The 24,001-nt window shown below is 41.7% G+C and overlaps 1 protein-coding gene across 1 annotated transcript in view; it reads left to right on the top strand.

The window, feature by feature from the left end:
- Nucleotides 1–21,931, top strand: part of LOC135981192 (angiopoietin-related protein 4-like) — a 107,300-nt gene extending 85,369 nt beyond the window's left edge. The window contains exon 3 of the mRNA XM_065582443.1: nt 20,167–21,931. Coding sequence (XP_065438515.1) covers nt 20,167–20,995 — 829 coding nt within the window. The 3' untranslated portion in view covers nt 20,996–21,931. The remainder of the gene's footprint in view (nt 1–20,166) is intronic.
- Nucleotides 21,932–24,001: the final 2,070 nt, after the last annotated feature.

The following is a 24,001-nucleotide window of genomic DNA, read 5'->3' as shown; positions in this document are numbered from 1 at the left end:
AGAGGTTACAGGCCTATTACAGGAGCATGTGGGTGAGGTTCTGTGGCCTGCAATGTGCGGGAGGTCAGACTAGGTGACCATGATGGTCCCTTCTGGCCATACAGTGTATGAGCATTGATATGGATCACTGGAATAACATGATAATAAACAAAGTTATAAAAAGTATGTCCTCTTACTCCTCCTCCTAACATCACAGAAACATTTGCAATGGATGTGAATCTGCACAAGTACCTGAGTAAACACCTGTGTATAAAGAAGACAGGAATTTTAGTGACACCTACAGCAATACCATGTTAATATGTACTGTACTTCCAGAACAGTTTCAGTGATCTCCACTGCACAAGTCTTTCAGATTATAGTAAAACTTGTTATTTATAAAGCACATTTTCAGATGGCTTTTTTTTAAAGTTTCCAGTTTGTTTTACAAAATAAAAAAGATAAGAGATAGTTTAGGGGATTAAGTAAGGGATAGTTTACAAAATAATAATACAAAGATAAGGGATAGTTTAGGGGATTATCAGTGTTGTCATTTGCTCTTTGCATCAAAATGGCATCTACCTCCTATTGTAATAAGATGAAGATCCCAGCTAGATAAGTCATAGGCCCTTTTATGGTGTCCTGCTTAATTGTTTATAACGTCAGTTTGCCACTTGTGAATTATTAATGTTCTGCTCTAATCTTTGAGACATACTGTATTTCCCTTGCCTACTCATCCTTGCTTCTGTCTATCTGCTCTCTCACTTCTCTTGCCATGCCAGCCATCTCCTCTACACCATCTGCTTCATTTGTTTTGTTTTATGTCTGTGGGAACAACAGTCCTGTTTCCAGAAAGAAAGGGATTAAAACAGACAAAAGTCAAACATTGCTTTACTAGGTGCAAAGCAGTTATCCTAAGGTGATCAGGGAAAAGGAAGACATTGAGGAAATGTCATCAACTAGCCTTCAAAAAACATTAAAAGGTCTATTTAAAGCTATATGAACTAAGCCAATTGACTTTCATTAATGTAATTGTTTAGTTCCAAGCCAATACCAATCTAACTGATTAGACATGACAGAAGAGGCACCCTGATCATCACTTTGGGAATCTGTGTAAAAGACCAACTGAAATGTAAAGTCTAACCTAGCAAAGGGCTCTGAGGAATGGCCACACCGAGGGAGAAGCCCAAAGGTTCAACTGGGCACTCATTCAACATCAAGAATGATTTGAAGTCTGGAAAATATGCCGTACAATGAGAGATTTAAGGAGCTCCATATGTCTAGCTTACCAAAGAGAAAGTTAAGAAGTGACATAATCTTGGCAGGTATGTGTTTACACTGGGTTAAGATATCTGATACTAAAAGTCTCTTTAATCTAAATAGGCAAAGAACGGCACAATAAGATACAATAGCTGTAACTTGAAGTTAGAAAAATTCAAATTGGAAATCATGCACATTTGTAGTAATAAGGATATTTAATCATTGGACTAGCTTGAGAGGGAGATGGTGGAATATCCATCACTTGAAGTCTTTAAATCTAAAATATTTCCTCTAGTTCAACCCTATTTTATTGGGCTTGATGCAGAAGTTACTGGTAAAAGCCCTATGACCTGTGTTGTACAGGAATTCAGACTAGATGATCACAATGGTCCCTTCTGACCTTAAAAATATCTTGATCATGCACTGTATTCTGCTCTTTATAAATCAATGATGACTACAGTCTCCTAACAGATCCAACAGATAAATGTGCTTAATGTACTGTAAGGTAAACAAAGTCATCAAGCGAGCAAGTGTGGGAAGGTGACTACTTACCAGACTGAACAGGGGATGGAGACTGCACCCCCAGGAAGCCTTCCTTCCTCTTGAAATAGTGTCAGTGAATTTTGGGGAGATATAAGGAAAGGTAAAACGTAATTTTGTTTTCCATCATCTAGGGAACAAAAGGAAAGCCGCACCCCTTGACTTAATGAAAAGTGGATCCTCTTGGCCTAGGAGTCCAAAGTAGCTGGAAATTGATGATAGGTGAGAAACATACCTAGACAAAGGTTGTAACTTGCTGAAGTTAAATTTGTCACCTAGAAAGCGTGTTTGTTTTACTTATAACCGAACCTGTCTCTTCTGTTCTTACTTATCATCACTTAAATACCTGCTCTTTGTTAATGAACTTAGTCTTGTTTTATTACACAACCATCACAGTGATGTGTTTCAAACGGAAGGGTAAAATACTCAGCCAAAATAACAGGCTGGTGAGTGTTCTGTCTCTTTGGAGGCAGCATACTAAATGATCTCTGTGAGGGTCCAATGAGAAGGCCTGGACACAGCAGGGGAGATGCTTTTGGGGAGCCTTGAGACTGGGAGGGTGTTGGTGTCACCCTGCAAGGAGTAACCAGGCTAGTGGAAGCCATGGTGAGGCCATCGTGCTGTAAGCAGGCAGAGTCGGGCTCTGCTCCAAACCTGCACAGCACAGAAGCACCCAGGGTTCCTGGGAAGATGGTGACACCACCCCTTACCGGTCTGGGTGAACCCCCAAAGCATCACAGTGATGGATAGGTGCACACCCCAGGGGTAATTGGGACAGGTCATTAATTGAAACACCCCTTTATGGAGTGCACTATATTCCCCATTGATCAGCCAGGTACCTCCATTGTAGATGCGTGGGGGCACGGGGATAGAATTAGGGTTACGTCTACTCCCCTATCCACCCCTGCCGTTTGCTCCAAGGGGAGCACTAGATGCACTGTCTTTGCCTACCCCCAGATTCCTGGAGCAGCAGGATCAGGAAGCCCTTGGCCTGCCACACAAAGAGATGAACAACTCTAAGCCCTCCTTTTCTCCAGTATTGCTGTGCAACAGCTAGGCACAAGTTTCAGAGTAGCAGCCGTGTTAGTCTGTATCCGCAAAAAGAAGAACAGGAGTACTTGTGGCACCTTAGAGACTAACAAATTTATTAGAGCATAAGCTTTCGTGGACTACAGCCCACTTCTTCGGATGCATATAGAATGGAACATATATTGAGGAGATATATATACACACATACAGAGAGCATAAACAGGTGGGAGTTGTCTTACCGACTCTGAGAGGCCAATTAATTAAGAGAAAAAAAACTTTTGAAGTGATAATCAAGATAGCCCAGTACAGACAGTTTGATAAGACAACTCCCACCTCTGTATGTGTGTATATATATCTCCTCAATATATGTTCCATTCTATATGCATCCGAAGAAGTGGGCTGTAGTCCATGAAAGCTTATGCTCTAATAAATTTGTTAGTCTCTAAGGTGCCACAAGCTAGGCACAAGTTAGCCCTCAGTGTTTCTGAAGGTGTTTACTACAATCCGTGCATCTAATATCCTGTCAAGAAGGCATACTGAATCAACTATTTCAGTTTACTACTATCCTGAAATGTTGATGGGTTGTGGCGCTGATGATGACGTGTCTTTGTACTACAAACACAGTATATTTGTTTTAATACAGCTTGATGGGGTTTTAATTCATTACCTTTGAAATATAAAACAGACACTAGGGTACAGATTTCACAGTCATGTAAATATACAAATGTCACACAAGCTACGGAAGGGTTCCCCTGTTGTTCTTTGAATGCAGTTGAAATATATTGAGAATTACAGTAATACAAATAATACAAGGGAAAAATAACAAAAATATTAAACATGAGTGCTGAAGTGTTTCACAGTCCCTATCAAGAGTCTCTTACAAGCAAATGTCTCTGCCAATCAAATCAATTTCCTGTATGTCTTGTTTCATCAGTAAAAAGCAGTAAAGGATGAGAAAAAAAGATTCTTACATTACATATTTCTTCAGGAACACTAGCTGTATTATTTTTGTATGTTTTATTAAGGTTAACATGTGTTTGTTAAATTATTAAAATGTATGTCACAGGGTATTCATCATCCTCCTTGTGGCTAAAGCTGGGGACTAGCTCTGCCAGTCTGACACCCCTTCCTTCAGGTGCTCACTCTATCTTTTTTTAACCTCTCTCTTCCTGCAGGACTCAAATGATGCCTCTTTGTGGCTTGGTCCTCTGGCCAGGTCACTTTAATCTTCCCCTTTGAGTGCAGGTGGGGAAAGGGAGTTGTGTACTAAAGTCTCTCTATACCAACTGTCCCAGGCAGTCTTCCAATTTATTACCCCTCTATGGTGCCATTTCCCCAGTGGCTGGTAGGGGAACCTGGGCCCACCCTTTTCTCCCAGTTCCAGCCCAGTGAGCCTACCACCAAAAGCTGAGGTCTACATTGTCCTACACATTGCTGCTGTTTCCCTGGACTGCTTCCTACATTGCCTCTATCAGGCTCCTTTTCCACCCTCTTCTGGCTATATCCTTCCCTCCTGGCCAAGCTCTCTTCTCTTCCTAGCCACAGAGAGACTAACCACAAGTCTCCTCCCTGCAGCCCCTTTCTGCCTGCAGATACCTGGCTTTATACAAGCTCCACCTGTTTCTGTCCAGGTGAGCTTCATCCTTTAATTAGTACTCATTGCTCCCTGGCTCTTCCTCCAGGTACAGCCTAGATAGTTCATTGGCCCACCTAGCCATCTAACCCCCTTCATGGGCTGGTATGGAGTGAACACCCCATCACAGAATGAAATTCATTATTAATAAAGTTGTTTTATGTTGCCAGGGCAATATCCCTAATTCCCAGTGAGTCTGGCTCTGTACAGATAGTAGATATTCTGTTCCTCACTTGGCTAGAGTCAATACTCTGACTCTGAATTACTGTTTACTTTCTTGTTGCTATATTAAACATACAAACAACAAGAACAAACACACTTCAAAGAGTACAGACCTTTTCCTCTAACCCACTATTCTAGGAAAACAAATCATCATCCTCCTGCAATATACAATACTGTATAACCTAGGCAATCTGCCAAGACCTCCCTTGTTTGTAACATCAGATCAGATAGAAAACAATCAATTTAGAACAAAAAACTCCATTAATGATGGAATCAAACTACTTAACCAACACACCAAATTATTTTTAAATTAGACACAGACCCTGAACTGACTTTATAGACTGGAAAAACAAAAGAAGGGAGTAGTAAGGAGGAAATGTATCATTTCACTGCTGTCCTTTTCTAGCCTGACTTTTCTCTTAGCAGAGCAGTGGAAGAAATGCAATTTTATTTCAAAGCCACAGAATCTCCTGTTTAAATTGCTGTTTCAAGCCCTTCAAAATAAGCAAAGTGCATCATTTATGACAGGTTGTATCATGCACTAGGAGAGTGTTAGTGCTCAGTGTTATCCACGCCATGTAAACAATATCTTACATAAATATTGTAATAGTGATCATGAATATCTCAATCACTGTTTTCATACATGTGAAACAATATGCTTGTAAAGTAGACACCGGCAGAATTAATCTAAAAGATGCATTTAAAAATCTATTGACAAAGGACTGTTCTTACGGCTACTCAGATCAGCGACTTGTACATTCAGATTAAAAAGCCCAGGTTCCATTTGTGCACCTGCAGTTTGGGAACAAACATCATTGTGAGTTCAGGTTTTCACCTGCAATTATTTGAAGACTTAATGTAAGCCTCTTAAATGTACCTGATTTGGGGGAATCATTTACATGTGACAGAGTAGCAGCCGTGTTAGTCTGTATCCGCAAAAAGAACAGGAGTACGTGCCACAAGTACTCCTGTTCTATTTACATGTGAGAGAAGCTGACAGCTCACTCTACATTAAATTGAGGATATGCTGCTGCTATTCTTCCATCTTCCCAAAAACACATAACCTTAGATCCACATGCTTTCCATATTTCTGACTGGAGGCTCCCCATAAACAGGTGTTGCTTTAGCAAAAGTGAGAGGATTTAGCACAATCTACAGTTTCATTATACTCTGAGACTAGTTTGTCTTTGTACCATAGTGCCAACTTTGTTTCACAATGAAGCCCCATGCAGCCATAGTCAAGATGGCCACTTGTTACAGCTGAAATCCCTGAATCTGCCAGTGTTGTCTTCCTCCAGAATCAGTAGCATCCAAGTTCAGGAGGGCATGTTAGGGGTGTGGGGCACTGGCCCCATGCAAATCTCATAGATCTAGCTGCAGCCCTGTGGCTGTCATAATCCCCATGAAGTCTCCTGCGATGGAAAAGAAAGCAGGGGAGGCTCAATGGACTCAGTGTGAACACCTCCAAAAAACAAGCAGCTGAGCTACTAGAGGGATAGTGTCTCCCCTCCTACCAATTGGCCAGGGCCTTGATAGTACATTGTTACTGGCTGACAACTCATCTTCAGAGTTCTCAGCTGGCTTCTTAGCCAGCTGATCCTTCTCAGTCTTTTCAGCTGCCCATTTGGCTGGGAACACCCATCTCCTAATGCAGAGATATAAGGGTAGGTGTCATTGATTCATTCCTGGCAATCCCACTGCTGTATGTGGTAGGGCAGAGACAGTCATAGACTCAACCACTTGGAAGAAAGAAGATTTGGAAATTGCAACTAGAGAAAGAAAGAGCAACAAACTAATGCCAGAGAAATGTTCCATATTATACTCTCCTCTAAAATGCATATACTATAACCATAAATCTATGCATTCTACCCCTAAAAACATAAATGTAAAAAGGAGGGAACTTACTGGATTGAGCCATAAAAATCATCAATATATTCCCAAACCACCACTTAAAAAATAAGCATGTCTTGAGGCAAGAATGCAACTGCTGATTTGGATGTGGTATGGATGTAAACTCCTATAGATACCTCTCTGACAGAAGATCTGGTGCTAGCTCTATTGTTATTAATAGTGATGACTTTTGACAGCAAATTTCGACCCGCAAGAAGGACTGGGAGATTATAGCACCAGAAATTGCCCCAAAACTGACTGACTGGGTCATTCATTGGCTGATGCCGGATACCTACGGTGTGGCTGATATTATGAATGCTGTCATTCTAGAACAGTTCCTTCTGAGTCTCCCAAAGAATACTTAGCTGTCAGGCAGGCAGCATCAGCCCATCATCCTAGATGTAGCAGTTAAACTAACAGAGGAGTTTGTAGAGGCAGACATTCTCAGACAGGGCTGGATCCGGGGAAGAAGAACAGAGAACCTACACTCAGAAAGGGTGCAGAGAAGAAGAGGAAGGATTCCAGGGCAAATGTGTGCTACCAATGTGGGTGGCAGAGACATACACAAAAGGGACTCTCCATATATGGAATGTTAACAGAATTGTTTGGTTGGGTTGGGATTCCCGGGCAGGGAGAAAGAAGTTACCAAACATTTCTGCTATGTTGGGAGGGATGTATCAAAGGGGTCTGGTGGACACTGCCTCATCCTGTATACTACTCAGGTGGGAGTTGGTGAAACCCCCTTGGATACTTCCTGGAGCAAGAGTGAGGCTCAAATGTATACATGGGGATAAGAAATTCTGCCCAGTGGCACAGGTACCACTAAAAGTGTGGAGAAGTTTAAATGGCAGGGGGTTGGGATAGTGGATGGGTTGCCTCATCTGCTCATGTTAAGCATGGACTGGAACCCCTTCCCCTTCCCATTAGGGAAGCCAGGGGCATCTTGAAACCCCAGAGGAAAGGAATGAAACTCATGGGGAAGGGTTGGAAAATATTAGTCGAATGGAAAATAAAGAAAGGGGAATAACCTGAGAGACAAAAGGGGAAGAGGAAAAAAAACAAGGAAATAGTCTCTGGGATAAAGATAATCCGAGCTAATTAACAGGAGTTGAGCAGCTATTGGAACTCCCACCTCTCGAATGCCAAAAGGAGGGATCCCAAGAGCAGCTCAGAGGATTAGGGGAAGCAAGTGACCACAGGTAATGAGGAGGAGGAGGGATACCAGCAGATCCCTGCACAAAACAAAGAGGTTAAGAACATGGAGAGTGACTCTTAGATTGACCTTAGTGTGTAGACCTGTTAGCCAAAGCACAATTATGGGGCAACCTCCACCAACCAAATATGATTTTTGTGGGTGGAGAATGAACAGGCCCTACAAAGGGGCAAAGAAATGCAGAAGTCAAGTAGCATCTCCAATAAAGTAAGGCAAGCATGGGGAAAGTAATACCTTTCCATCTGGCAAGGTGATGAGGTGTGAGACAGACTGCTGGAAATCAGCAACTGAACCAGCACTCTGGTCACAGTTTAACCAATTAGACCTCCAGAGAGGATCTCATTAAGGAGAGGACTTTCTGGAGGTCTAATTGGTTAAACAGTGATCAGAGTGCCTCATTAAGAAGAGCAGTTTCTGATTACCAGATCGGACTAGAGTAGGTAGCTAATGAGCACACTATTTTTTCAAAAGGATAAAAGAGCACAAGAAGGAAATGCAGAGATTAGGGAGAAGCAGAAGAGAGACAAAGGCAAGTAGGATCTGTCAAAGGGAATTCCTTGGGGATGGGGGAAGACACATTTTCTCTCCCCTGCTCCTTTGGAGAACAGATAGTAAAACTGGAGGATATTGTAAATACTGTGACTGCGCTAGTATGTAGAAGGTGGTGAGGTGAAACACTGTAAATAAACTGTTCAATGGTGTAGTAGGTGTAGTAGTGTTTCAGTAATAGAGCCTGAAACATAAGCCCATGTATCAGAGGCCTGGCATGAGGCCTGAGGCCGGGGCTAAAGTAGTAAAAGCTTTGCCAATATAAAGCAAAGTTAAGTTGTGAGTAAGAGGCAGGCCCTGCTCAAGGAATCTAGCAAGCATAGGGCTGATATTGCAGAAACACATATTCCTAAGAGGTGCTAGGCACAAAACACTCATGCAAGCACATTCCAGAAGGGTGGTTCCAGAACACCCTGATAAACACATTCCCTAAAGATAACAGGAACGTGCTGACCCATCATAAGGATAAGGTCAGGATGACAGCATGATGAATAGAGATGTTTTGATCGAACCTACAGGTACAAGGCAATGGGTGACGCCCTAATACATCAGAGGGTGGCACCCGATATGTCAAGGGTGATACGTAACTTGTTTGTACTGGTGTATAAAGATGTATCTCAGAGGGAGTGTCTTTGGCCAGCCGAAGGGGGCAGTGGAAAGTCCCGCCACTGACTGAGCTGCGTCCATTGTCACGGACATACACGTGCTAGTGTAACTGTAGACATTGATCCAGGGAGCTAGGACCGTGCTTTGTTGACAATAAACCTGACCAAGCACCTTCACACCTTAACGGATTTTCTGGTCATTGGGCAGTTCGCTCGAGATTTGCACACAGGGAGAACACACACGCAGCCGAACATCTGACGACAAATGGTACCTACACAAGAGACGTTCTCTGAGCAGGCTGTGTTCAGAGCTTACCCCCGATGCTAAAAGCCTTAAGGGGCCAAAAAATAGCACAGATGGGTCATTCCTTTACTTCTGGCTTTGCTTCCTATGGAGTCAACAGGGTTGGGGTGACATGGAAGTCTCTATGAGGATGGCCCTCTGGCATTGGAAAATTCTTCTTGCATGTATTGATACTCTGGGTCTTTACAGCCAAACTCCACAGCAGTGCCATGCAAAGCACACCAGAAGGTCTGACACTGATGTGTCTAATAAGAAAATCCACAGTTGCATTATACAGCGTAGGTATTATGTATATATTTATGGCCAAGGTTTTTTTTTTTAAAATGAGTGCCCAAAGTTAGGTTCTTGAAAAATAGTTTCATTTACCAGATAAATGGCCTGATTTTCAGAAGTGCAGAGCACACTGCCATTATGCTAAGGCTCAGAAAGATGCTTGTCAAACATGACCTAGACAGTACTGAGCCAGTGGAATAGTTAGGAATAGAGCCCTGCATACCTGTCTCTCCAGCCTGTGTCCCAACTACTCAACTACCCTCATACACTCGTACTTTTCTGATAACTCACCCATGTGAAGAATGGTGAGTTTCAGAGTCCACATTTCTAAGCTGATGATATAGGATCAGATTGGACATGAAATATTCCACCTTGATTGTCTTTAGTTCTCACAGATATTTGATGACCATAACGATATGTAAAACAGAACTACCTCCACATAAAATAGCATGTCCTTCCAATCAATACATACAAAATGTGTTTTCTATGACATGCTTCTTTTATGTTTAAAAAATGAACATTGTTCTTTTGTGACAAAACTGTACATGTTTCACAGAGAACGATAGTCTCCTGCATTACAAGTAAACAATGCTAAAAGAGGTAGCAGGTGCTCTCATACAGTACATTTTAATCTATACTGTAATGAATTTAAGACTGCTAAACTCAATTGCTCCTTGAAACCATTTTTGCCTGGACTTTATCTTGTTAAGAACCTTGTACTAAAATCATATCAGCCAGATGGTAGTATAATTGTGGGCCACAAGAGGATAGACTGACTCCTTCAGGTAAAATGTTTTGAGTCAAGAGATATCATCAGGAGGCTCCAGTTACTGGTAAGGTTTTTTTAATTGAGGCCAGTAGTCTGATTAAGGATATAGTTTGGCTTAAGTCTGAAACGTTAATAGGCTATAATGAGTTCTGCAGATCATTTGTGACGTTCTGCTTCACTATTGCAAGCAGCCTGATTGGAATCAATACAAAGGAATTATTGGTCAGCTTTTTAAGATATTATCCTAGATATTAGTTTTTTCCTCCATAATTATGGGCTTGGAGGGTTTCTGGTATTTAAATATTTTATGTTTCAGTTGCTGACAATACTTTAAAATGTACCTGCTTTTAACAGTTTGTTGCTTTCAGAAAATATATCATTTTGTTTTATGGCTCAGGGAAAAATATTCTGATTGTTTATTATAATGTATGGGGTATTCTTCAGCTCATCTGTGATGCTTCAGCCAGAGGAATATTGGGACTCATAGAAATATGGTAGAAAATAAATAACCTTTTAAATTGTACCAGCAAACATTCTACATGTACAACAGACATTAATTAACTTAATTTTTGAACAGGGCTTCAACGTGACCTCCTTTTTTGCAGACACAAATAGCTGTGGGAACAAGTTTGCAGCCAAAGTTATCAAGAAGTACAATTCATGTCATATGATACTTTGCCTACGTGACTACACACAAGAACTAATGAGTCAGATACCTAAAACTTCCCATTTGAGCCTGAAAATAATAGTGAGTGCAAAAGGGGGGATGCAAAAGGGAGTGCAAATGGGACGGGAGGTTGATCATGCATGTGGATGAAAGTGTAATCATGTAGGCACAGATGCAGAGGACATATTTTAAAAATTGGACAAAAGACTCCAGAAAGGGCATTTCTTTGATAAATAAATTCTATTTATTGGCCCTTGTGAAAACTAAGAAAATAGCAAATAATGAAAACACATTAACAAACAAATAAAAAGTACAGCAAAAACACAGAAACAAGGATGTGAATGTTCTAATCAGATAATCACGGGCTAAAGAAAAGCTGAAGGTATCAGTGCAGTCTGCCAAGAACTGAGGACCAGAATTGTATATAAATGGCCCCAGTCTCCTCACAGTTTCCAAGAAGGTCCCAGTCTAGAGGTGGAAGCATCAGCATAACAAAATGGCTGACTGCTGGAACTATGTTTCCCAGCCTGCCTTGCAGGAATAGGAAAGTTTCAAATTCAGGCTAGCTGAAAAAATGAGCCTCTTCTAAACACCAAGACAGTGGCTGCCATGCAGTTGCGGGCCCATGTAATCCAAAGGAGCAAACTTCTCATCCCAGATATGCTCAACTTCATCCAGGACCTTCTTGGGGATTTAAACTTTAGAAACAGATCTTCAGATAAATACAGGGGGAGGTTGAAAAGTTTATGTTGTAGATAATACTGCATCCAGGATAAGGGACTGAATGTGCCAGGGCAGAGCATATAGTTAACTAATTTCAAGTTGTTGGGGCACTTTGGCCCACCCTGATCTAAGAGCTCCAGTGTTGGGGCTATGAAAATAGTAATGGAAAAATATAACAGTGTTGTGTAGAAGCTAACAGCAGTTTGCCACAACACCACTTTCTCTTCCTCTGTGACAGGTTGCCAGTCACTGCTTCCCTGATCCTCTTCCCTGAACCACAATAGGGTACAACAGATCTGTTGCTGGACCTTGTGGTTCAGCAAGCTGAACTAAGGCAGTGCATGGAGGCTAATACTCAAACAATTCTTGAAAATCCAAAGGATACAACAAGTAAATGAGGAATGTCCAGACGAAAGTAGCCCTACATGTAAAACTTCTAAAGCATTGAAGCCTACGCTATTTCTATTAGATTCAGGAATTGTCCTCTGGCGGTGTATACATATCCTTTACTAATTAAATGAACATCAACTCCTTGAGAATCACAGTTCCATCAGAAAATGTTGTCTTCCTATTAATACAAATGACCCCTGAGATTGGTGTCACTGAGGAAGATTAGAGAAAATGTTTTATTTTTCTCTTTTTTTTTCCAGTTTGCTGACCTTGTGTATTTGACAGTACTTTGTGGATAGCCAGTTTCACTGTTTTGTTGACAATGCATATACTTCCTCAGACCCAGAAAAGGTAGATACAAGCAAGAGCTGCAGCAGAGCTGAAACTGAAAGTCAACAGGCAGCAAGAGGCAGGCAGGTGTGTTAAAAAAAACGGAGAGTGGGGAAGACATGAACATTTTGGTGATGTTACTTTTTGGCCTGCCATAAAGAGCCTTCACCACATAAACTGGGGAGCCGAAAAGCTCATATCACAATGTTTTTACAATAAATGTTTATTTTAAAAGTCCTATCATTTGCAGGCTGCTCTATCATAAAACTGATATTTTTTAATTAGTCACTTTAAAAATCATTTTGTTTGACAGTATTTCTTTAAGGGTAATTGTCCATACAAGAACTTCTGCCCACCTTAATAATGAACTTCAGTAGTTTTTAAAGTATCAGTTGCAGTTACAGAATTGAAGATTAGAATAGTGGCAATCCTTTTTCTTTGGCACACACCATTTTTTGCTCAGGAACAATCATCTCCCTTGTATTGAAGATGGCAATGGCAGATCTTCTTCCTGACACACACACAGTTCAACTCCAATTTCTGAGTTTTAGAGACAGGATCAGCTCTTAATTCCCTGAAGCTAAATCAGAACATAACACAAACTATTTTTGTTCCAGTTCCCAGCTTCTTACAAGTTTTCTCAGTTTCCTTTACAGCTCTTATATAGTCAGTCTATCTGTGCCTAAGACCTTTCAATTCCATAATCCTCCTGCATGCTGGGTGTTTTATAAACTCTGAATGCAAATGAAAGGACCTCAGCTGGTGATTCCAACTGGCTGTTAAGCAATCCTCTCACGTTGTCTTTCAAGTCCCCTTGCCAAGTTTCCACTGGTCTTTTGCCCTTATAATACACAGAAAATATCCCCTAATTCACTTACACTTAAGTTAAACATTAAAATGGAGAAGGTGCAAAAAATTCAAAACCAAATCTTTTTAGCTTTAAATAATCATATAACATTGTTTTAGCTGGACAAAATCTTGCATCCAAACAACTTGGAGAGGGGCAGTGTTGCAATATGGCAGTCCCTGGCCATTGTGCATCATGGGTGATGATGCCCGACCAGGGAGCCAAGTCCATAGGGAAGAATGGGGACATGAGGCAATCAAACTACAACTCCAATGATACACCACAGCACCATTTCCATATCGAAGTATTTTGATTTTTGGCCAAAATATTTCAATTTTCAAGTGAAATCCTCTTTAGAAAGCAGACACTTCTTGTGAACAATTTCATTTAGTCAAAAATCCTACTTTCTGCCCCAAAAAATTAGTTTTCGCAGAAAATTTTTGACCATCCCTATTACCAGCCCGTGATTCTCCTCAGGTCATCGTTCTCCTCAGTTATAAACATACAAAGATAAATGTGTGTCTCTATTAGGGGTACAAGCTGCTTGTTCTCAGCCCTTGCTCCAGACAGCATTCTCTGGATGGAGACTATTGCCATGGCCCCTAGTAACTAAATGATCACTCTGGGCTGGATCTCTTGTGGGATGGTGTGCTAGCTTTCCAGACACACCAACTCATATGTTTTCTATCTGATGAAGATCTTTCTTCAGCTACAAGTTCTGCCACCTGCCACTGCCTCCCAAACACTTGCTGCTGTCTTAATAAGATTGGAAGCAAGTTGGAGGGACTTCTTCTGGAAATTAAGAAGAAAACAAGACCATTATGCAGATGCCTAAAATGATGATGTTACTAAACAGATCAAGATTGGTTTATATCTCAGACCGAATCCAGCTGTACATTAAAGCCTCCTCACTTCCCTCTGGAGTATTAAAAACCTGGCCTGAGATAGTGTCGGAGACAACAATTAATTGAAAAATACAGGAAGAGACATAGTTATCTGTTGATTGCTGGGCTGGGTCTTTAGAGCTGTCTTGTGCATTCTTTAGGACATATTAATTGCATAGGCTGGCAGCCCCATCCGCCAATCAGACAACAGCTTTCATCTAAGCCAGTTTGTATGTGCATGGAAGATGTTTCTGTCTGCCTATCTTAGGTAGTATTTTATTTGTCGTTCTACTTTACAGTATGTCCTAGTAATAGGTTTAGAGTTATGGAAAAGGTGAATGGTTTACAAATTAGAACAAGCTGTCCAGGTGTCAGCATTAACTTATTATGTGCTTAAGATTTTGAAAATGCCAAATCAAAGATATAAACTACCTGGAAACAGGTTTATGATACTTGCCTATGTCATCAAACAGCTCTTTCTTCTTGATTATTTTTCACCCGCTTCATAGAATGCACACACTTGCTATCTGAAGGAAACTCCTTTTATATGAAGAAAAGCCTGAGACTGGTTCATTACTATTGCTAATATCATTTAAATAGAGGTTACATTAGGCATCCGATACAAGTGTTATACCCATATAGAGCCCTATACTAATGCAATTTGGAAAGTGGTGGGATCCTCGCTTCAACTGCAATCTTACAGCTGCATAAGTTGGAGTGTTCATTTTCCTGTACTGCCAGCAACATTTTACCTCCACCCAAAAATAATATTCCAGGAAAGAACAGTTGTGATGATGATGATAAGAATAAATAATGCTAAGACAAACTTTACTAATTTCTTTGCTTTTTTAAATTTAATTTAATTTTACTTACTTTTCACACCAGCATTTTATTTCTACCCATTAAAATACAACAAATAAAATGCAGCAACACTTTTTTTTTTATCTGCTCTGGGTTTTTTTGGTTTGTTTTGGGTTTTTGTTTTGGGGGCGGGGGTTGATTTGTTTTGTTTTTACTTTATCCGTGTGAGCAATTTCATTGAAATAAAAATGAATATTCTTTTTTTAAAGGTGGAAATGATTCTGTGCTTTTAATTTCTTTCTGAAGTAACAAACTGTCTAGCACCAGTATGTTACTTACCATTACTGGTCCTGGCCTTAGGGAATGTTACTTTATTACCTTTCCAAACCACACTTCAGAGGAATTAATTAATTGATGCTCTTAGCAGCCTCATCCTGACAAAAACATATGATACTCAAATGTTAAACATGGAAGCTAAGATGAAACTGTCAGGAGAAGGCTGAAAGTGGTTATTAATATGGGTTTTGATAAATATCTTCTCAGGCTCACACTGTGCCGCGTCTACTTTCATCTCGGAAAGTAGTTAATCTGATTGATGAAGATCCTGTTTCAGATTGTCTCCATGCTGAGTTTAATAACTGCGCTTTTTTCCCCCCCAAAATAAAAAAGTCCCATATTGCAAAGCAGAAAGCTTTGCACTGTCGTGTCTTGCAATCATGTAAGAAGCTTAACAGTGAAACCCCTGTTTTTGTCATGCCTGTTTTAGCGTGATGTTCCTTAATCGCCACTCCATCCAGCACGCGAGAGACTACAGTCCACCTCCTCGTCCCTGTGTGCTGGCAAAGGAGACGTCTGATAAGAAAGTTGTCATATGCTGCTAATGCTAAGCCCTTAGGCATGGAAGAGCAAGCCCATCATGACATCCTATCTGGCCTCAAGCACAAAGAAGCTACACAGCAAGGCAATTTAGTATCATTACCAACATCCTGGACATAAAATTGATAACAGGGTTTTTATAATAATTTAAAAGCTTCTATTATTATATTAAGTATATAGTCACAGTTATGATTGCTGAGCTAAAATAAGAGGGATATTTCTATCACAATGTAACATCTGTAGATGTGCTACCCTACAGTGTACAATTATTCATGTGATAAAGATAATAGTTTTAAAATACAATATATAATTAAATAGAAGGAAACACCAGAGAACACAAATTATTTCAATGGATGAACTTGGTTTGATTTGAAGGCACTGGGACAGTGCTTTGGGAAGCTCTGAGGGACCCAAGAGAAGCACACCCCTGCTCCATAGACATATGCCATGGCCGCACCTCCTTGCTGTTCCTTTCTTGGTGTACAATACCGCCAGAGGTTCTAGACAGGAGTGGTCATTGTGCTTAGGAGCGCACAAGGATTGCAACTGTGGTCACACCAGGCATATTTCCTCCCTCTTGTACATACATGCAGGGACCAGCCACATACTGGCCCTATATATTTTAGGTGACTATACCTCTAAATTAAAAAACAAATATATTTATCCTTTTTAAAGGCTAACAGACTGAAAAAGTATCTAGGGTACTTTGAAGCAAATTGTGTCATCTTGTAAATTCTAGCAGTAGTCAAAGATCATATACTGGCTGTTGTGCAGCTCTAAGTGTGTCAAAGGTTCAATGCTGGTTTACAGATGCTATGCTAACAGACAATGAAATGATAATGTGACTGTATACAACTAATTAGTAAGCCAGCTTTGGTGGCTGATGACATAATAACAGAGCTAGAAGGAATTTCCCTGGCACTATGGCCCAGTTCCTCAAAGGTATAGGCTCCTAATTTTCATTGGTTTGAATGGAAGTTAGGAGCTTAAATACCTTTGTGGATCTGGGCCTATGTAACTACCATGCTTGATACTTGAGTCCCTTCAAATATAACCTTCTACTAGTAAAGCTGAGCAGGAAATTTAATGTTTTGTAGGTGGAATTGTTTAGGAGATATGGTGTGCAAAAACAAAATTAGGAGACTCTCTGGAAAAAGAACAAGGAAAATATCTGTATTCCACACTTCCAAAACAAGTATTCCAGAAAAATTCCACTCCAGGATGGGATCCGATTTGTGAGATTGGATTTGTTTTGGTGAAATAATGGTAGGTTGAAAATCAACTTATAACAGGATACTGGTTTCATCCTTAACTATGAACAAGTAATGAGAATTCACCCACACTGAAAAAATTCTCAGTGCTGCGACAGGGGGCTATGTACTGAAAGCCGGCAGAAAGGGCCCAACCCTGCAGTCCTTATTCATTTGAGTAGTCCTGATGAACCTGGAAATAAGAGAGAGAGCTGCACCATGTCACCAGTCACCCCTCCAATGACCGACAGGAAGTGCTTTGTGGCCCATCAGTTATCCACAGGGAACAGCTGGGGAACCAATGACCTAGAGTAAAAGTCTCTTTTTAGCAGATCAGAACAGGGTTGTGCATAGCATATGAATGCTCAGCAAAGGAGCACATCTCATATTTATGAAATCCTAAGGGATCTTTATTTTCTAAAAGTGGTTGTTACCTCATGTTCTGGGAATGGGACTTGGAGATACCTCTATAAGAGGATGAAATGAAGGACATGTCAATATGTGCATAAATGTTCCTGTTTTTTAAATAGTGAAGGCAATACATATTAAGTTTACTCTAACATTAGATTATATATCACTGCCAAATTGTCCATCATAATACCAACTAACCTATGCCATATCCTAAAAGTTACATGGAAGCAATATTTCCTTTATGCATTTGTGATGGGACTGTCCACAAGGACAAACATTAAGATTGATATTCCAGAGAAATATGCAAATAATGTATCTGTGGACTCGGTATCCAAAACCCCCACCGTATACAGTAACCTTTGTGTGGCAATCTTGTTCATCTGGGGAAAAATCATACATTGCCTATTGCTGAAGACTGGAGCATCTTGCCCTTTAGAGGTAGAGATTATGCTTCCTAGTGAGGATGGTCAAGCTAATGCTTTTCTTGAAAGATAAATACAACATTTTTATTACAATCTATTTCCCATTCCATACACACAGCAACCAGATGTGACTACTGTGAGCTTCTCAGGACACTCAAGGCTGTGAGTTACCTAGTTGCCACCTGCCCTCACTCTGAGCCTGTTTGCTGGGTGTTAGCTCCCTCTCACAAACAGCCTGTCAGCCATTCAAGACCTCGTCTGTGGGCCATACCAGCCATGCCTTTGCCCTGAAGACTGACAACAGATGAGTCCCTTCAAAGTATTTCCCCGTGGTGTCCAGCCCCTGATCACTGGATACTCACAGAAATCCCAGATGCTCCATTCCCAAAAGCAGCATACCCGACTTTACCAGTTGTACCTTAGCTCACCACTCCTGTATCACACCCAGCACTTGAGTTCAATTATAGTAAAAGAAAAGGATATCTATTTAAGAAAAAACAGATTCAAATTGAAACAAGTGTGAGTGATGGAAACAAATGGCTACCTACAAAAAAAATAAAATGCAAACTAGGGCCTATACTTTTTAATAGTCACCTTTCCTATCTAATAAAGTAGATTCTCACCCCCCCCCCCCCCAGTTCAGTCTTTTGCAGCACTTGCTAGTCCCAAGGAGCTAGGACCCAGTCTTTCATGAAGCACCCCCACTCATCAAGGTACCTCCCTCAGTGAATGGATGCAAAGCGGTTTTTCTATCCTGTGACATATTAAATCAGTCTTTTGTCTTTATTCACAGACAGGGTGATCCCTTCGCTATCATATTGTTCCTTTTCACTGCCAAGTGGTTTTGATGTTTATAGTTTGTCACTGATGATTTTCTATTGACTTTTCTGCGCTGGTGCAATGGTGGACAACTAAGCAATACATTACATGATCAGCTAGCCACAGAGGAGTGACAACTCTCTCCCTCTTGAATGGGCCATCACCAAGACATATTATTCCCTGGTGACTCATTTTCAATCCAAGACCATAAGGGTATAATTTTCATTATAGTTACATTGTTCCTTAAAGATCACTTGTACACAATCTAGTTATGATTATGAGTAGCGATATGTTAAAGCTTTCAGTAGTGACCTCACATGCTACCCTTTACAGATAAATAACATGAAAGCAGTGTATTAGGTGTAGCGAGTTTGTCAGGTCTGAAACAGGAGTTGATTGTGAACCCTTTGGCAGTTGGCACCAATGGTTCATAGCCCATCCAAGCCTTCATATTTAAAATTACTTTGCTGAATGTTAAATGCTGAAAAGAAAAGGTTTCAGAGTAAATACTTAGGATCTGTTTTATAAAATGTTAATTGTATTCAATGGCTATGCCCATATTTTGAGGTTACAGTTTATTCTAAGAAACAATGATATGCTGGCATTTTGCACAACCTGAGCACTCATGGAAATAGAAAGAGTAGGACTGGCTCCTCTTAATTACTGCCAAAGTAATGGGTTTCATTTTTCAGAAGGTTTGGGTGAAGGAAGGGAGAGCTTTATGATGTACTGACTATGAAACAATGGGAGAAAAGTAAAACTAAAAGCCCTGAGTCTCTGTTTGCCTGATGCTGATGTAACACCCGGGACATTTTTTTTTAGTTTCGCATGTTAAGCTGACTCAATAAAAGCCATTAGAAGCAACAGAAATTAGTCAATTAATCTAATAAGTACAGTAGTTTGTTCTCTTCTGCTGCAAAACCTGAAGAAGGCGCATAAGTAAAATAAACCTTTATATAGAAGTAGAGCTGATCTTTCCAATGATGCTGGTGCACAAACAAACAAGAAAATTATAGAGATTTTTTTGGTGTACGTGCTGCAGGAGACACACTCTTCCAGATGAAAATAGGCTCAGCTGGTAAAGAAAGCAATTTGATAACACTTAGCATTAAGGTGATACCCATCCCCCTCACCCTGTGCAGCTGCACACTGAGAACTGCAGCCCCTCAGCTCAGGAAAACAGGAGGGCTGTTACCAACTGGTTCCTTCCTAAGAGTAAAAGTGGTGGGAAAAAGCAGGGACTAGATGCTCCAGTCATTATGTGCTTGACAGCAGATTTAATAATAATTATTAATAGAGATATCCCATCTCCTAGAACTGGAAGGGACCTTGAAAGGTCATCGAGTCCAGCTCCCTGCCTTCACTAGCAGAACCAAGTACTGATTTTGCCCCAGATCCCTAAATGGCCCCCTCAAGGATTGAACTCACAACCCTGGGTTTAGCAGGCCAATGCTCAAACCACTGAGCTATCCCTCCCCCCTAGGGAGCAGTACAAACTGGACAAGCAGAACCTGCAGATTAAAAGCCTGCAGAGCAAAGTCAATCTCTTGATCCCTCTGCATCTTAAGGACAACAAAACTCAAAGTCTAAAGTGGAGGATAAACCTGAAGAAAAGCATCAGACACACCAACCAAAGCCAAAACGCCAGTGTGGAACCTGCACAGCCACAGAAGCTCCCGCTGGACTGCCAGCAGCTCTTCCTGGCAGGGGAGAGAAGCAGTGGTGTGTATCAGATCCAGCCCTTGGGATCTCAGCCTTTCGAAGTCTACTGTGACATGACTGCTGAAGGTGGCTGGACAGTGATCCAGAGGCGTCTGGATGGCTCCGTGGACTTCGACCAGATTTGGGAAGCCTACAGGAATGGCTTTGGAGATCTTAGTGGTGATTTTTGGTTGGGCCTGGAGAAAATATACCACGTTGTCCAGGAGGGAAGGTACAATCTCTCGATTGAGCTGCAAGACTGGGAAGGAAACTCTCAGCTTATTCAGTTCCTCTTTAGCCTGGGTGGAGAGAACACTGCCTACACACTCAGTCTCCTTGGACCTGTGTCAGGAGAGCTGGAAAATGCCCTTGGGGACTTCAGACAGCTGCCCTTCTCCACTCGAGATCAGGACAACGATTTCAAAGCTGACACTAACTGTGCCAAGCACCTGTCAGGAGGCTGGTGGTTCAGCACTTGTGGCCATGGCAACCTCAACGGAAAGTACTTCCGCTCCATCCCCCGCCAGAAGCATGAGCGGAAACAGGGCATCTTCTGGAAGACATGGAAGGGGAGGTATTACCCACTGAAATCTACCACCCTGAAAATCTGACCCGCAGAGCTGGAAACAGAATCCTAACCTAGCTGCCACTTGAAAGACTCAAAGGAGCGCAGATTTGCAGCTCCGTCACTTGGTGTTTACAGAAACCAGCAACGCAACCCTCACAGTGACAGTTCAGAGAGGAACCTTTCCTCACATTAGCAGCTGTTTAGCTGGCAGAGACTAGCATGGAGTAATGCAGCAACAGGCTCTTCCTGTAGGTATAACCACTTAGTGTTACTGGGGTCCAATGAACTCAAAGGATGGGAGCTCCCAGAATGGGCAAGTAGCCCTGAACAGGGAGAAGGGTCACTGTGGTACGCACAAGCTGGGGGAGCAGTCGCAGACCAGCTCTGCCGCTGCCCAAGTCAATGATGTACAAAACTTTGTCCTAAGTCTTGGTTGATCCGTTACCTTTGCTGTTAAAGCCACTGTGCTTTCAAGGGGCTCACTTGCTCCCAGCACTGAAGCTGGGGAGAGGTGAGGTGAATGGGGTCCTCTTACATCATAGATAGAACAGCTGCACCCTGGACCCATGTGCCACCTTAATCCTCTCCTCTCACTGGGATTCCCACCTGGAGGAGGCTCACAAAGCCCCCATGAGCCAAGAGGCTGCTGATACTGTCTGGCTTTTCTTCTAGGATAGCTCCCTGCTGGGCTCTGAGGTTTGGAGCTGCAGTAAAGTGCTGCTGCCAAAAACCCATCCCATTTCCCCCAGAACAGCTGACTAGAGACCCTCCTCCTCTGCCCCACCTCCAGCCGTGGCAGGTCAGTTACTCGGCAGCAGCAATAGAGGAAGCAGCAAATGTAACTCATGTCTGACACCTTGTTTCTCTTAACTCCTGCCCAGCTGCCCCCCCTCTCCTCAGTTACTTAAACACCATTTGACTGGTTCCTCCAAGGGAAGGTTCTGGGGGCCCCTCTTGAGGAATGGGGACTGAGGTCCATCCAGCTGAGTATGCTGTATTCTTGAAAGTATGCTGTAGCACATTATTCCCTCCTATCCCAGAACCAGGGAGCACTCTAGAAGGCATTTTCCTCCCTAACGCATATCTCCTGATACTCCATCTGGGCTCTCCACCAGGGCCAGTTCTAGGGACGGTTGAGTAGGGCGGTTGCCTTTAGTGCCAACTTCCAAAGGGTGACGAACTGCTCTGCCACTCAGCTATTTATTTATTTTTCTGCTCGGTGCTCGGAGGGAATGGGGGGGAAGGGTGAAAATATTTGCCACCCTGACCAGCAAAATGGCTATGGATGCTCCTGCCCCCTTACAAGAGTCTATATCTAAGGGGCAGACTTAATTATATTTAATAAGTCACAGATTCCGGCATCTTTACTCAGATTGAGTGGTACCTATCTGTGCCAAGAGTGACCCAAAATGGTTACTAGAAATTGTTTTATTAGTAATCCATTGTAAGATGTGCTCTTGCATAGGGTGACCAAATGTCCTGACTTTATAGGGACAGCTTTGTCTTATATAGGTGCCTGTTACCCCACCTCCATCCCCACCCCCGTCATGATTTTTCACACTTGCTATCTGGTCACCCTACTCTTGCATGTTGCAGACAGGTGGTTAAAAAAATGTTATAATACCTTTTACAAGCAATCTGTTCCAAAGCACTTACAAATGAAAATTCACATTATTTATATGTGCCTTTAAAAATATTTGTTAAATGTGTTATATTTCAAGCCCTGTATTAAGAGACAGTGAAGACATGCACTGTCCAGGCAGGAACATCAGGAGGCATTGCATCTCAGAGAGGCTCACTTCCTCCTATGGCCCTATATTATGCTGTGAGGAAAGGTAAGGGTGTAGCAAACTCTCCCCTGCAGAGACATCAAAGATCCAGGACACCTTGGTTAGGAGGAATGCTGCAGGGTCTTTATTTCCCATATAAACAGACTCTTACCTCCCTCACTACATGTCCCCTAGTGGCCACTTTGAATAGTGGCTCTGAACATTCACAGTGAGCACCATCCTCCCTGTATGGCTAGCCAATCCCTGGCTAGTGCATAGGGGACAGGAGTTATGGTCCCACCTACTCCCATTTGGTCACTATATTTCTCTGAGCACCTGGGCTGCAGCTCTGGCTGGCCATTCTATGGTTTACAGGCAGGTGGGATATCCCCACTCCTACTCCCCTGCAGTACTATGTGAGGACAAGTCACAATTTACCTTGCACTTATAAACGAAAATGTGTAAAGCTTGTTTATGTTGGTTAGCATGTACTCACATGAGCAGGTCCATTGTGAGTAGATACTCATCATCATGGATAAGCATCCCACTGTCCAGCCCAACTTACTAGCAGAGCTGGTTGAAAAACAGGAAAAAAACATTTGCAACATTTTTTGGATTTTTTCCTCCTGTTTTTTTTCCCCATCAAAATTTTGAAGTTCCAAACATTTGGACCAGCCCTAGATATTAGTAATGTTATTTTCAAGTGAACAGGGTGTCACAACCAGAGTATGGTAACCTGAATATTTTAAAAACCTGGCTGAACGTCCTCACTATGATATCTTCTAATTAGTCAAATCAATAACTATATCTGCATATCACTGAAAGATAAAAGTGGGATTAAACCACAGACTAGAGTAAGGGGTAAGAGCAGGTATCCCATCCCACTGGTGGTTCAGCTACTGTGCTCAAGGCTAGAGCTGGTTGGGAATTTTTTAATGAATTTTTTTTTTCATAAAAAAACCCACATTTGTTGAAATGAATGGTCGGTTTTGATGGGTTTCGTGTTTCAGATCATGCTGAAAAAAGTTTCAAAATTGTCAAAATGTTTCATTTTGGGAACATTCACATAGGACTAGACTGCAGCTAGCTCCATATGGGAGGGGGAGGATGGGAGGCGCTTTCCCCTCTTTTCACAGTGGCTAGGCATAAGCTCAGTCTTTGCAAGTCACAGCAAACAAAAACTGGGGGCTCTAGCACGGACACTCAATAGTTTCTACATGGAATGTTTCATTTTGACATTTTTGAAATGGAAAGTTCCTTTTTTTCAGTTCGAAATGACT

This window comes from Chrysemys picta, chromosome 2, assembly GCF_011386835.1.
Source record: "Chrysemys picta bellii isolate R12L10 chromosome 2, ASM1138683v2, whole genome shotgun sequence".
Taxonomy (NCBI): domain Eukaryota; kingdom Metazoa; phylum Chordata; order Testudines; family Emydidae; genus Chrysemys; species Chrysemys picta.
This window is presented reverse-complemented; position numbering and strand designations above follow the sequence as displayed.